The sequence below is a fragment of the Lithobates pipiens genome, unplaced genomic scaffold, assembly GCF_037356315.1.
Source record: "Lithobates pipiens isolate NorthernLeopardFrog02 unplaced genomic scaffold, aLitPip1_a1.2 Scaffold_3, whole genome shotgun sequence".
Taxonomy (NCBI): Eukaryota; Metazoa; Chordata; class Amphibia; order Anura; family Ranidae; genus Lithobates; species Lithobates pipiens.
In genome coordinates, this window is record NW_027507790.1 from 202,813,514 (window position 1) to 202,829,213 (window position 15,700).

The 15,700-nt window shown below is 45.2% G+C and overlaps 1 protein-coding gene across 1 annotated transcript in view; it reads left to right on the plus strand.

Annotated features, from left to right (window-relative positions):
- The window catches only part of ANKRD55 (ankyrin repeat domain 55), a 198,834-nt gene that overhangs the window by 138,111 nt on the left and 45,023 nt on the right, over positions 1-15,700 (plus strand). Inside the window, exons 8-9 of the mRNA XM_077462703.1 lie at positions 1,952-2,119; positions 14,420-15,075. Coding sequence (XP_077318829.1) covers positions 1,952-2,119; positions 14,420-15,075 — 824 coding nt within the window. The remainder of the gene's footprint in view (positions 1-1,951; positions 2,120-14,419; positions 15,076-15,700) is intronic.

The following is a 15,700-nucleotide window of genomic DNA, read 5'->3' on the forward strand; positions in this document are numbered from 1 at the left end:
TATGTAATGCTGTGCACCAAAGAAAATGTTGATCTACACTTCAATATCTGGACATTCACTTTCACTAAAATCTGGAACAAATATATTTCAAGTATATAAAATCTTTAAAGTGGATGTAAACCCCGAATTTTTATTTATTTATTATTATTTTTTTATGTCATAATGTAGAGTATAAGATTTCCTATGATTTGAGCCCAGTCTTGCCACAAAGCGTTAATCCAGCTCTGAGCAATCCTCTTTTAATGTTCAGTGAGATAAATCTTGACAAACAGAGGAAAAACTTTGTCAAATCCTCCCCCTTGCTGTGAGTGACAGGTGATTTACATATCTCGTGCACTAGCCTAAGACATGCATTATTTTTTAATTCCCTCCCACTCCATTCTTCTGCTGCTTTGCAAGGTTTGGCTGTTCCACACCTCAGCATGATTTGGCATGCTGAAGTCACGTGGGGATTTTTATGGGTTTTGACTGGATGTTAGTGATCATAGCAGAAGTTCAGTGTAAGAAATACACAGGAGAAAATGCATGTTGATAAGGGGAGTGTAACGGTGGGTGGGAGTCTACTGACATCACGACTCCACCCACTGAGCCTTGGAAAACAGACCCACCCACAAAATCTGCAGTTTTTTGGGTCTCATAGCAGACAGAGGGGAGACATTTGACAGATAAGTATACATGCAGACGGCATGTATATCCTTCTAGATAACCAATATTGCAGTAGTTTAGAAAGGATGAGAGTGGGTGAGGGAAGTAACTGTGGAAAGTTAGCAGCGTGTAGATTTACTAGCAATATTATATGGGACTTAAACCAAATCTGTAGTGAAATAAGACTCCCACCTTCTCACCCTAATGATAAAGAAGAAATTTCATTAACTATTTTTGTTGCTCATGTCCCCCAGTGCACAAATTGCATATAGCACTTTCCAGTTCCATCTTTCTACATGGTCTCCAAGCCAAGATAGCATGGGTATCAGTGTACCCCCCACCAATGTCTGATTATACAGCTAGCAAGGGGACAAGAACAACCAAGTCCTAACTAACAGCTCTTGTTCTGTCACTAAGAAAACAGTTCCCCTGTTCCACCCCTCTGCCTTTTTATTGTTCACTAGGAGGCACAGCAATGATTGCTAGGATGCTGGCAGCTGGGACACCCAGCATCCTTGATTGCTAGGATGCTGGCAGCTGGGTCACACAGCATTATTGGTTGCTAGGTTGCAGGTGGTTGTTATGATGTAAGTATTCCACCAATCATGCTTTGTGGCTTGGTCACTACCATCCTAGCTACCAATGAAAATACAGAGGGGATGGAACAGGGGAACAGGGCTGGCTCAAGGTTAGTGACACCCACAAATCAGGCTTTATCAGGGAAGGGGCAAAGAAGCTGGAAAGCAAGGGAAAAAATGATTTTCTTCACCCTTACTACTGTTTTAATGAAAAGGCTAATACAAATATTTAGGCATAAATCTATATTTAATTTTCGAATGCTCATGACAGTTCTCCTTTAAAGTCATAAAAGGTAGCAATAGGCATTCAGGAAGCACTGTATAGGTATACATAGTAGATGATAATGTAGTTATAAGAAGTAGAGGACTAGTATATTCTCTGATCTACCCCATTGACAGAAGTCTTATAAACAATGCCTAATCATTTGACCGACCACAGTAGAGGTTTTAGACTGTGCACTTTTGCAAGTGCCGTTGCCGGTGTCATTGCAGGTGCTCCAGAGCTTATAAAATGAAGTAAAGCTTCACTTTACAAAGAATACCCAAGTATATGCAAGGAAAATAAAAAAAAACAGCATTTTTGCTTGAACATGATTGGATGATGGAAGACAGCAGATATCATCCTCATTGCAGATGCATACATTGCATGCATACATTGTACATGATCAATTTCATTGACCTATAGCAATGAATAGTTTTTTGTTGACATATCCATAACTCTGCTCCAGAACTCCTCTACACTGGGCTGCAGCAGCAGGAAAATCAGACTGTGTACAGACTCTATTGAAGTTGGGAGTGGATATTAATCCCAGGGACATCAATGAAAACACCCCTTTAACCTATGCTATGTACTGTGGGCACGCTGCATGCATCAAGCTGCTTTCTCAGGAGAACAGGTAAGCGTGAAAAGTAATTGATTAAGGTATCTTCCATTCGGTGTAAAAACCCTGATGAGGTTTAATTAGAACACTTCTTTTTTCCATTTTCTACTTTTATGCAATCCTGAGAAGGAGGAAGCCATTAAAACAAATATTGCCAATATGCAATCCTGAGAAGGAGGGAGCCAATAAAACAAATATTGCCAATATACAATCCTGAGAAGGAGGGACCCAATAAAATAAAGTAATGCTGCACCCTCAAGCAAAAGTACCAGGTTTTAGAAAACAATTGGCTTTAAAGAACACCATTTTCACCTGTTTTAATTTTTTTTGCATTTGCACTCACTCCAGTGTTCTGAACAGCTTCTGTATAGTGGCAGCGGTGGACCATGCCTGAGCAAGGTGTGTCAGATTAGCCATTTGTAGCCTACCCAAGGCACACATGATAGGCTGACAAAGCAGGAGCACAACTGGAAGACAGTTGTCAAGTGAACAAAAGAACAAAAGAACATTAATGGCAAGATAACCAGATATTCCTTATGTGAAAGTTGCTTATTTAAATATACTGAAAACATGCTTTGAAATTACAGTACATATACATATTAAGACTTGTATTACATTATATGGATTAGGCATACCTCCCAACCTTTTGCAATAGGAACGAGGGACACCTATTAGCAAAAGTATGTAGGCATAAGACACACACCCCTGCCATACCCCCTTAAAGGAGAATTCTACAAAAAAAATTATGAGTTAAACCCACTGCTTTTTTTAACCACTACTATTCCTTTATAATGATTTTTGAAATTTACCAATGCCTACATTTGGAAACTGGATAGATGGTTTAGCACCTAAAGATCAGTCCAAAATGAGGGACAAATGAGGAGGAAAGAGGGACTTTGTTCCAAGTCAGGGTTAGTCCCTCAAAATCAGGTGTAGCACTTACTCCCGAAGGAGCGGCTGACTTGATTTGGGCCTGCACTCTAGTAACAAAACCCCACTAACTTGCCTCAGTCCCCTTGACACAGCTGTGATGCAATACAATACAGTACAATATAATATATCACAGTATACCTGTATTGTCCTCTCAGGATCCACTGGCTCCACCTGCTGAGAGAAAACAATACTCCACACAACGAGGTACTTAACCAGAGTATATTTTACTATATATATTTGTAAATAGGTGATTACAACAAATGTACTGTCACCCAACATAGATTGACAGGACAATGAACTTTGGTAAAACATTTACAAACAATATACATATATATAAATGGGAGCTCCCCCTACTTTTGCAGCTATGCGTGAGATCTCACTTAAAGTACTCAGTCTTTATCTTTGGATCTTCGCTAGCAATGATAACTACACATAGATTTGTAATCCAAGGTTAAAGCAGTTAAAATTGAATCAAGGATGATCCTAGTGTTGCTTCCACAAATATAGTACAATGCTTGAAGTGTGACAGTAAGTAGGCCTTATGCCTGCCTAGCGTCAGTTGCTATACTCCTCCTCCATGGGACTAAGTATTCCAGCGAGACCTGTATATAAGTCTGACTAGGTGCAATGGTTTAGAAAACAACGGATAACAACCCGCTCACCAACTGGATCAGAACTTTGGTATGGTAACTTTGGTCCAGTAGTTGCAGCTTGCTTCTGCGTCAAACAGCTCCATCCCATTCCGACAGGTGGACCTGGTCTTCCGATGCTCAAACGAGTGTCTCTGTATCCTCTCAATCTGATCTTTGAGTCGCTGACACTTCAGGTCACTCACACAACCGAGCGCTCTGTATAGGCAATAGGTCTCTTCCTCCAGGAGGCCGCTGCACAAGTCCTCACAGGCAGGCCATGCGTTCCCCAGAGAGCTAAAATGGCCGCTCAGGGTCCTTTTATCTCCTACCCAGCATGCAATGCAAGAGAGGGTGTTCATGGGTAGGTCACTCAGCATCCTGGGTAAAGGGGTCAACTCTCCAATGTAAAAAACAGTCACTTCCTTTAAATAGTTCAATGCTTAAAAGCCAAATGTCATTTAAGTTTACTTTCAGTATTTGGCCGCTAGATGGCACCAAACACTAAGCTATAGTACCGGCATAGACTTTCATTATAATTAATGTTAATACACATTAGAAGACAAGGATCTCAGCGCTACACAAGTATTCCTGAAATGGGATGGTTTAAATGTTTGCGTTGAGCTGAACTGCTGAGTACGTATGTGGTTTGAATGGGTCCACTTTGCAGAATGTTCAAGACAACATGTCCATCACTGTTATTACATAAGGGTGATATGAATGTAGGGATGCTTTCCAAAGCCCTGCTTTATGTTTTGCATTTTTGCTTTTTTTTTTTTTGCAAGGTCTCTCTCAGAATACTGTGGTCATGAGTTGCCTATATTCCATTAACTGCTAGACTTTATTAAGTAGGTTCTAGAGTGCTGTGCCATAGGTGTGATATGTTTGGCAAATCCCTGGTGAGTTTGTCATTAAGAGAAATAAACCATATGTTGGAGAAGCAGGCTGAATGTCAGGAAAGAATGATGTGTGTCTTGAGAAGAAGGCTGCATGTCTGGGGAAGAAGGTGTAGCACCCTCTAGTGTGCTTGAAGTGATAGTGTTGTTTTTGGTAGAGTAGGTACATTTCCAGGCTTGGCTGGCAGCCAAGCATGGGTGTGTTTTGATCTGGGTTGGGAGTGACCCAGGGCAGAGCTGGGTTATTCACAGGCAGCATCGCCAACACCTCCCACTTCTTTCCAGAATGTTCTAGTATTTTCTGGAAAGGTGGAGCTGCCTGAGGTATTTTGAGGAGCACTAACCAATCCCCACCCTGGATTGGCAGGGGGCAGGCCTCCTTAAATACCCAGGGTCAGCCCAGCTGGGGAGTAGTTGTGATCGAGTGAAAGCTGGAGATGTCGTACCCTTTGAGTGAGCTCCCCTGGAGGGGGCAACCTTGGGCCTGGGCTCGGGTGTGGACGGGACCCTCCTACAACACACAGAGGTGTCCTGACCAGGAGGATCAAGGGAGAACAACTAGAGAAGCACTGTCGGGCAAGTCTCCAGGGATGAACTACAGGTCACAGCCAGAAGGGCTGGTGAGTGTAACATATGTCACAGTCAAGAGAACTGGGGAGGCACGCCTGAGAGGGCTGGGAAACTGCAGTCTGAGATTGATGCAGAGCCAGTAGGATGGACTGTGGTGTTATGGGCAGTGGAGAAAGAGGCAGCTGCAGCCAGGGGGGCTGGCATAGCCTGAAGCTGTGGTACTGGGCTCAGTAACCACGTGGGCAGCTAGCACCAAGGACTACTATATTTTTACTACACCATAGGGGCCCGCAGTCCCTGCCTGCAAAGGGCATTTGCTAAGGCCTGGCTAAGTCAGTGTCGGGCCTGTCTATCTGTGCTAGCTTGTCTGGAGAGTGCAAGCAAGTGATGTGCTGGAGGTGTTACGAAGAGATAGTCTGCAAGCAAGTGTTGTGCTGGAGGAAGAGAGGAGATTGTATATACCAGGAATGTATATAATTCTGTCCCAACATTAACTTTCAATCATCAGGGCATCTCATAATTTTCCCTATCCCCATCCAAGTTTATTCCCCTCAATAAAAACAAGTGCAAGGACTGCTTTCTGTCTAAGGTGTGACTAAAAAGTGTGTGCCTGGCTGGGCAGGGTGACAGAAGCACTACAATTACCAGCAGCCCCTATGGGGGTACCGATACAAAGGCCATGTGTCCGGAGAAGCAGGTTGCATGTCTGGGGAAGCAGACTGTGTGCCTGAAGGAATAAGGTTAATTTTGAAGCTGTAACCAGCTGCAAATAAAACTGAGGAGCACTAGAATCCCATTTGTTTAATGAGAAATTCAGCAGACTGTGTCTGGAGAAGCAGGCATTATGTCTGAAGAGCATGCTGTATGTCTGGACAAGAAAACTGTGTGTCTGGAGAAACAGGCTGTGTGTCTGGAGAAACAGGCCATGTGTCTGGAGAGCATGCTGTGTGTCTGGACAAGAAAGCTGTGTGTCTGGAGAAACAGGCTGTGTGTCTGGAGAAACAGGCTGTGTGTCTGGAGAAACAGTCCATGTGTCTGGAGAGCATGCTGTGTGTCTGGAGAAGCAGGCCATGTGTCTGGGGAAGCAGGCCGTGTGTCTGGAGAAGCAAGCCATGTGTCTAGAGAAGCAAGCCATGTGTCTGGAGAAGCAGGCTGTGTGTCTGGAGAAGCAGGCTGTGTGTCTGGAGAAGCAGGCCGTGTGTTTGGGGAAGCAGGCCGTGTGTTTGGGGAAGCAGGCCGTGTGTTTGGGGAAGCAGGCAGTGTGTTTGGGGAAGCAGGCCGTGTGTTTGGGGAAGCAGGCCGTGTGTTTGGGGAAGCAGGCCATGTGTTTGGGAAAGCAGGCCATGTGTTTGGGAAAGCAGGCCATGTGTTTGGGGAAGCAGGCCATGTGTCTGAAGAAGCAGGGGGTGTGTCTGGAGAAGCAGGCCATGTGTTTGGGGAAGTAGGCCGTGTGTTTGGGGAAGCAGGCCGTGTGTTTGGGGAAGCAGGTCATATGTTTGGGGAAGCAGGCTGTATGTTTGAAAAAGCAGGCTGTGTCTGGAGAAGTAGGCCATGTTTGGAGAAGCCGGCTGTGTGTGTGGAAAAGCTGGCTGTGTGTCTGGAAAAGCAGGCCATGTCTGAAAAATCAGGCCATCTCTGGAGAAGCAAACCGTGTTCCTGGAGAAGCAGGCCGTATGTCTGGAGAAGCAGGCTGTGTGTCTGGAGAAGCAGGCCATGTAAAAATGGTACAACTGGTAAACATCGTCAAAACATAGCCAAAACGTAGCCAAATTGGGTAGTCAGAACAAGCCAGGAAATCAGGAAGCCAGAGATCAGCGTAGTCAGAGGCAGCAAACGGGATCAAGAACAAGAAGAGACATCAACCAGGCAAGTCTTCAACAAGAACACAGCAGAGAGTCTCTAGATATATTGACCAATGTGAAGGCTTAGAAGAAATGAACCAGGCGGTTTAAATAGCCAGAAGAGGCTGGCTGTGGGCTTGACTGATGAGCAGGAGATGATTAACAGATGAGCCACTGTGGAAAGATGAGTACTGCCAATTAACAGACAGCTGAGCAACCTGAGCACAGAGAAGGAAGGGTTGAGAACCCAGCCCTGATAAGTTTGAGGAAACAGGCTGTGTGTCTGGAGAAGCGGGCTGTGTGCCTGAAGGAATAAGGTCAATTCTGAAGCTATAGCCAGATAACTAAAACTGAGGAACATTAGAATACCATTTGTTTCTTGAGAACTTCAGCAGACTGTGCCTGGAGAAGCAGGCTATATGTCTGAAGATCATGCTGTATGTCTGCAAAAGCAGGCTGTGTATCTGGAGAAACAGGTCATGTGTCTGGAGAGCATGCTGTGTGTCTGGAGAGCAGGCCATGTGCCTTGAGAGCATGCTGTATGTCTGGAGAAGCAGGTCATGCATTTGGGGAAGCAGGCTGTGTGTCTGGAGAGGCAGGTTGCATGTCTGGAGAGGCAGGCTGTGTGTTTGGAGAGGCAGGCTGTGTGTCTGGAGAAGCAGGCTGTGTGTCTGGAGAAGCAGGCTGTGTGTCTGGAGAAGCAGGCTGTGTGTCTGGAGAAGCAGGCCGTGTGTTTGGGGAAGCAGGCCGTGTGTTTGGGGAAGCAGGCCGTGTGTTTGGGGAAGCAGGCAGTGTGTTTGGGGAAGCAGGCCGTGTGTTTGGGGAAGCAGGCCGTGTGTTTGGGGAAGCAGGCCATGTGTTTGGGGAAGCAGGCCATGTGTCTGAAGAAGCAGGGGGTGTGTCTGGAGAAGCAGGCCATGTGTTTGGGGAAGTAGGCCGTGTGTTTGGGGAAGCAGGCCGTGTGTTTGGGGAAGCAGGTCATATGTTTGGGGAAGCAGGCTGTATGTTTGAAAAAGCAGGCTGTGTCTGGAGAAGTAGGCCATGTTTGGAGAAGCCGGCTGTGTGTGTGGAAAAGCTGGCTGTGTGTCTGGAAAAGCAGGCCATGTCTGAAAAATCAGGCCATCTCTGGAGAAGCAAACCGTGTTCCTGGAGAAGCAGGCCGTATGTCTGGAGAAGCAGGCTGTGTGTCTGGAGAAGCAGGCCATGTAAAAATGGTACAACTGGTAAACATCGTCAAAACATAGCCAAAACGTAGCCAAATTGGGTAGTCAGAACAAGCCAGGAAATCAGGAAGCCAGAGATCAGCGTAGTCAGAGGCAGCAAACGGGATCAAGAACAAGAAGAGACATCAACCAGGCAAGTCTTCAACAAGAACACAGCAGAGAGTCTCTAGATATATTGACCAATGTGAAGGCTTAGAAGAAATGAACCAGGCGGTTTAAATAGCCAGAAGAGGCTGGCTGTGGGCTTGACTGATGAGCAGGAGATGATTAACAGATGAGCCACTGTGGAAAGATGAGTACTGCCAATTAACAGACAGCTGAGCAACCTGAGCACAGAGAAGGAAGGGTTGAGAACCCAGCCCTGATAAGTTTGAGGAAACAGGCTGTGTGTCTGGAGAAGCGGGCTGTGTGCCTGAAGGAATAAGGTCAATTCTGAAGCTATAGCCAGATAACTAAAACTGAGGAACATTAGAATACCATTTGTTTCTTGAGAACTTCAGCAGACTGTGCCTGGAGAAGCAGGCTATATGTCTGAAGATCATGCTGTATGTCTGCAAAAGCAGGCTGTGTATCTGGAGAAACAGGTCATGTGTCTGGAGAGCATGCTGTGTGTCTGGAGAGCAGGCCATGTGCCTTGAGAGCATGCTGTATGTCTGGAGAAGCAGGTCATGCATTTGGGGAAGCAGGCTGTGTGTCTGGAGAGGCAGGTTGCATGTCTGGAGAGGCAGGCTGTGTGTTTGGAGAGGCAAACCATGTGTTTGGGGAAACAGGCCGTGTGTCTGGAGAGGTAGGCCGTGTGTCTTTAGAGCAGGCCGTGTGTCTTGAGAGCGTACTGTGTGTCTGGAGAAGCAGGCCATGTGTCTGGAGAAGCAGGCCATGCATTTGGGGAAGTAGGCTGCATGGAGAGGCAGGCTGCGTGTCTAGAGAAGCAGGCCATGTGTTTGGTGAAGCAGGGTGCATTTCTGGAAAGGCAGGCTGTGTATTTTAAGAAGCAGGCCGTGTATTTGGAGAGGCAGGCCATGTGTCTGGAGAAGCAGGCCGTGGGTCTGCATAGTTGCCAACTGTTCTGAATTTCCCGGGACATTCCCGGTATTTAGACCTTTGTCCAACCGTCTAACCGTTTCCCCCTTGAAATGTCCCGGTCTAACCGTTTCCCTGGAAATCTCCGCCTCTTGGTTCTTTCCTTTGGCCTCCATGAGCTGGTGTGCTGTAAATGGCGCAGAGACCAAATCACCAGTGGTGTCGCTACTGGGGTGTGTCCCGCACCCGCTAAGAGGGGGGACACCTGATGTAAGGAGGGATTCCGCTGGGAACACCTGATTGATGTAAGGAGGGACTCCACTGGGAACACCTGGTGTAAGGAGGGACTCTGCTGGGGACACCTGATGTAAAGAGGGACTTTGCTGGGGACACCTGATGTAAAGAAGGACTCAGCTGGGGACACCTGATGTAAGGAGGGACTCCTCTGAGGACACCTGATGTAAAGAGGGACTCCACTGGGGACACCTTATGTAAAGAAGGACTCCGCTGGGGACACCTGATTGAAGGAGGGACTCCACTGGGGACACCTGGTGTAAGGAGGGACTCCGATGGTGACACCTAATGTAAGGAGGGACTCTGCTGGTGACACCTGATATAAAGAAAAACTCTGCCGGGGACACCTGATGTATCGAGGGACTCTGATGGGGACACCTGATGTAAGGAAGGACTCTGCTGGGGACATTTGACGTAAATAGGGACACCTGATGTAAAGAGGGACTCCGCTGGGGATACCTCATGTAAAGAGGGACTCCGCTTGGGACACCTGATGTAGGGAGCGACTCTGCTCGGGACACCTGATGTAAAGTGGGACTCCGCTGGGGACACCGGATGTAAAGAGGGACTCCGATGGGGACACTGATGTAAAGAGGGACTCCGCAGGGGACACTGATGTAAAGAGGGACTCCGCAGGGGACACTGATGTAAAAAGGGACTCCGCTGGGGACACCTGATGTAAGGAGGGACTCTGCTGGGGACACCTGATGTAAGGAGGGACTCTGCTGGGGATACCTGATGTAAGGAGGGACTCTGCTGGGGACACCTGATGTAAGGAGGGAATCCGCTGGGGACACCTGATGTAAAGAGGGACTCCGCTGGGGACACCTGATGTAAAAAGGGACTCCGCTGGGGACACCTGATGTAAAAAGGGACTCCGCTGGGGACACCTGATGTAAGGAGGGACTCCGCTGGGGACACCTGATGTAAGGAGGGACTCCGCTGGGGACACCTGATGTAAGGAGGGACTCCGCTTGGGACACTGGATGTAAGGAGGGACTCCGCTGGGGACACCTGATGTAAGGAGGGACTCCTCTGGGGACACCTGATGTAAGGAGGGACTCTGCTGGGGACACCTGATGGCATCTGATAGCAGGCGACATGGCAAGTGACAGACTCAGGGCTCCCACTGATTCGTCATTATGGTAAGTTGAACTGTTTCATTTTATATTACAATGTAATAATAGAAATAATTTGCTTCAATCACCCTGACACCATATCAACCATGGTGCCTTGATGTTTGAAGCGCTAACACCAGATGTTTGTAGTATCTTTATCTGCTGATTGTTAAACTTTCTGTAATACACAAATTTCTATTATGGTGTAGGATCTGGGCCTGCTGGCCCTTCATCCCTCTTTCTTTCCTTCCTTCTCTCTCCTCCGTTCCCTATTTCTTTCTTTCTTTCTTCCTCCATCCGTCATTCATCTCAGACTCAAACCACACCCCCTTTGAGCCATACCCCTTTAAGTCACGGACAACATTACGTTTAAAGCACGCCCATTTCTCACCACATTTTTCTTCCCCACTACGGCATGCCTATAAATGAATACCCCACCCCCTAATTATAATAAGACACCACCTACAGATAAAAAAAGTGTCCCTATCAATTTTTTGATAATGTTGGCAACTATGTGTCCGGAGAAGCATGCCGTGTGCCCAGGAGTCAATTTTGAGAGTGTAGTAAGATAAAGTGAAATTGAGGAGTACTATAACCTAATTTTGTTTGTGAAGAGTTACTTCAGTTTGCTGCGTGGTCATGAAGGTAAACCCCTTTGAGAGACTGTCAGCAGAAGTCATAGCAGCCAGCAATTGAGGTTGCGTATTTTTTCCAGTGAGGACACTGTCCAAGAGGGATTTCCCTTGTTTCCTATCACTCACTGCTGCTTTGTCAGGACATGAAGTGAAGGTAATTCTCCCCAGTGGGACAAAGGAGCAAAAAAAATCTGACATGATTTTAAATTATCCCCTACTGGCTAAAAAAATAAAAAATAAAAAAAAAATTGGCTTTAAAAATATTCAGCTCTCACACCTTTACACTCCCTGTGGACCAGGACAGGTTTTACATTTCTGCTGGGCCTGCTTATACTGCAAGCAAGATTATATAACAAAGTAATACATATATTGTTCTGTGTTTTGTAAAATGATTTTATTTTATATGCAATCTTTAGACAACATTTTTTACAAAACTAAAAAAAACACTTCTTTCTACTTTGATTGGTAGATAAAGGTATACATTTTATCCTGCGACACTAAAATTATAATTCTGGTGCAAAGCATTTCAAAGTAAATTTACAAATGAAATGAGAAGTTTATTTTTAAATGTTGTGCTTTTGTATGTGACACTAAAAAGCAACAAACAAAATGAATAAAAATAATAAAAAAATGTAATATTAATAGTTAGAAAAATAGAAATAAACAAAAAAATAGCTAAAAAGGAAGACGGTATTAATTAGGTCTGGATAAATTAAAGGTTAAAAGGGAGTGAAATAGGAACACATTTTTTTTTTTAATAAACTTTCTTTCTTCTTAGGTTGCTTTCACTTAAGCTGGCCATACATTTATCTTCAACTATGTAGTGCAAGGGCCTGCCTAATTGCATACAATTTGAAAGTGTTTAGGTTTGACCTCGTATATGGTTTTGGTAAGTCTGAGGCACGGTTCACACTGACGCGACAATCCCACCGACTTTGGAGCATTTGTCTCATCAGAAGTCAGACTTCAGTTGGACCCCATTCTGTGCAATAGAACCGTCCTAATCAGTGTGACTTGAGTCGCTCCGACTTCGAAAAAGGTTCCTGCGCTACTTTTCGTCTGACTTTGGTACGACTTGCATTGACTTCTGTTACAGAAGTCGTGTGCAAGTCATGCCATAGTTGCGCTGGGGTCTGAATTAAAAGTAGAGCGGAAGTCGCGCCACTTTGAAGTCGGGTGCAGTGTGAACCCGGTCTACAGGAAAATTGTACAAAAAAAAGTATAATGTTTGGCCAGCCTTACATTATGTGCAGATGAGACCTGTCCCTTTAATCTGCATTTAATACAACAGGGTACATACAAAAGTAACTATTTTGTGTCTTTCTATCTTGCATATGGATAGTGTTCATAAACATCGGGGTTGATTTACCAAAACTGGAGTGTGCAAAATCTGGTGTAGCTGTGCATGGTAGCCAATCAGCTTCTAACTTCAGCTTGTTCAATTAAGCTTTGACAAAAAAAAGAGAACCTGGAAGCTGATTGGTTTTTATGCAGAGCTTTACCAGATTTTGCACTCTCCAGTTTTAGTAAATCAACCCCAATGTGTCAGATCATTTTTTGACAGAATACACATCCACTCTTCATTCTCTAGTGCTTTTGTGATGGACCAGAGCAATTTTGATTGCTCAGCGCCACAGGGGATTCCTCTGGTCCGTCCCAGAAGCCCTGCAGAAAGAAAGGAAGAGCTAGACATGTGCAATTTGTTTCGGTCCGGATATCAATTTGGACAAATTTTTGCTTATTTGGAGATTCGGAAGTATACGAATCTCCGAATTAAATAGTAACAAATTTTGTTTCATTTCATTTAATTTAGTTTCGTATATTTGTTTTCTAATGAATTCCAAATTTTCAGAACAAGTCAAATTCAAATTGGTTGAAAAATGATCCGCCGATTCGAATCTGTGTGAAGAATAGCTGGTTGTTAAGGAGCAGGCCGGAAAGTCAGCCGGCGCATTCTTAACAACCAATAACTCATTAGCTATCAACGAGCGGCCCCACTGACAGATGAATGTAAACAGAATTCTGGCAATGAAAAAAACACTGTGAGGTCCTCTCAATCCATACTAGGCCCTTCTGGTCTGGTATGGATTTTAAGGGGAACTTCATGCCAATTTCTTTTTATTAAAAAGGCATGGGTCCTCCCCAAGAATTTATTCCAGAACGTTATTCGAGCATACTTCCCGGCGGGCTAGGAAAGGGGGGGAAGCGAGTGGGCCCCCCTCCTGAACCATACCAAGCTTAATGCAGCTCAACATGGGGGTGGGTGCTTTGGGGCAGGGAGGGCTCTGGGTCACCTGATGACATCGGGTGACCCCGCCCCTTGTGACATCATTGATGGGGACATGCTGGTTGAGCGGCGTCACAAGGGGGCAGGGCCACCTGGTGACATCACCGGGTGGCCTTGCCCCTTAGCAATTTCAGGACTGTGAGATGGCAGGGCTGGCAGACAGCGGGAGCCTTCATTGGGACTGGAGTTTTTTTTTGTTTTTTTTTGGGGTCGGTGGTGGTGGCAGGCGGTGTGATTGAAGATGGATCTATACCAGGGACATTTTTTTTATTTATTTTTTTAATAAAGGACTTTTTAAAAACTTGTGTTGTGTTTGTATTTACTTTTTTGGTGAATGAGTAAGGGTTCTATGTATCCCATACTCATTCACATAGGGGGGCAGCATCTGGGGGCCCCCTTGTTAAAGGGGGCTTCTAGATTCTGATAAGCCCCCTGCTTGCAGACCCCCACAACCACCAACCAGGGTTGTGGGAAAGAGGCCCTTGTCCCCATCAACATGGGGACAAGGTGCTTTGGGGAAGGGGGGCAGATCGCCCTCTGCCCCAAAGCACATCCCATGTTAAGGGCATGTCGCCTGGTATGGTTACAGAGGGGGATGCTTGCAAATAAGGGTTTGGTATGGATTAGGGGACCCCACGCTGCTTTTTTTGTCTGCATTTTTCATTTCTGATAACTTTTGTTTACATTTCAGCTGTCAGTGTGGAGGCCCACTGGCAGCTAATGAGTTATCGGTTGTTAAGGACATGGCGGCCAACTTTGGTTTTCAACTAGGACAGCCAGCACCAGCACAAGGGACACTTTTTGGCTTTAAAGTTGTTAGTAAATATAACTGAATATTCATAACAGTGATGTTCTTTCTTCATTGACAGTACACCAGACCCGTTCCAGCCATTCACCTCCCCGGGCTGTAAAGCCATGAGGAAAGAAGGGCGTCTCACTGTGCTGAATCAGATATTCTCATGCAAGAAGAAGAAGGTGGAGCAGAAAGCACACCAGAAGGACAAACTCAGGTATAACAGAGAAGAGACCTCGGAGGTTGATGATATCATCACCACATTTGACTGTATATTGGACACAAACTGCAAAGACCCTTCCGATGAAAGGGTGACCTCAGTCAACTGCAAAAAAAGGACGGTGGAGTCACAGAAATATCTATTACCCGAAAACAAGCAAAATAGCAAAGGTCTTCCACCCATAAGAACACAGAGTCTCCCTCCTATAACTCTTGGACACACTTTTTTGACCACATCACAGACTACATCAGATGTCCCACAAAGCAATGCTTTTCATTTTGCACACCGGTCTCAGAAAAGCAAGAGTGAGCATGACTTGTTTGACCACAGAATTAGTTGCCAGACTTTGCAAGACAATCCATGGAATATAGCTGCTAACCAAATCCTGCCCCATAAATCCTGGACTTCACCAGATCCTGACAAGTTCAAGGGTCATGCTTTACTCAAAAAGCCAAACCATATGGACAGTCTATGTCCTCCTCATCTTCCTCATATGGAAAATATGCATTCAGGTAAGGTACACTATGAGTATAAAATATGAAACCAAAGGCACCAAATGATTAATTGTTTTAAAAAAAATGTAGATTGTTCTTGCTCTATACCTAGTTCATTATAGGACTGCAATTCTTCTAATATGAGTACTGCACTCATTATACTGTGTCGTATATGACATGCTCTTGACCACTGCACTCTGTACACTGGCGTGTATATGATATGCTCCTGACCACTGCACTCTGTATGCTGGGCTGTATATGACATGTTCCTGACCACTGCAGTCTGAATGCTGAGCTGTATATGACATGTTCCTGATCACTGCATTCTGTATGCTGGGCTGTATATGACATGCTCCTGATCACTGCATTCTGTATGCTGGGCTGTATATGACATGCTCCTGATCACTGCATTCTGTATGCTGGGCTGTATATGACATGCTCCTGATCACTGCGCTGTGTACACAGGGCTTTCTATTACATGCATCTGACTACTTCACTCGTTATGCTATATTATACAATACTTGCTGGTTGCTTAGTAGTCACTGACTGTTAATTAAATTCTTCCTAAAGATAGACATTGTTCAGAAAAACAAAATTATTTTTGCAAATAATTGTACTGAGGTGTATATAGGTCTGTTAGACT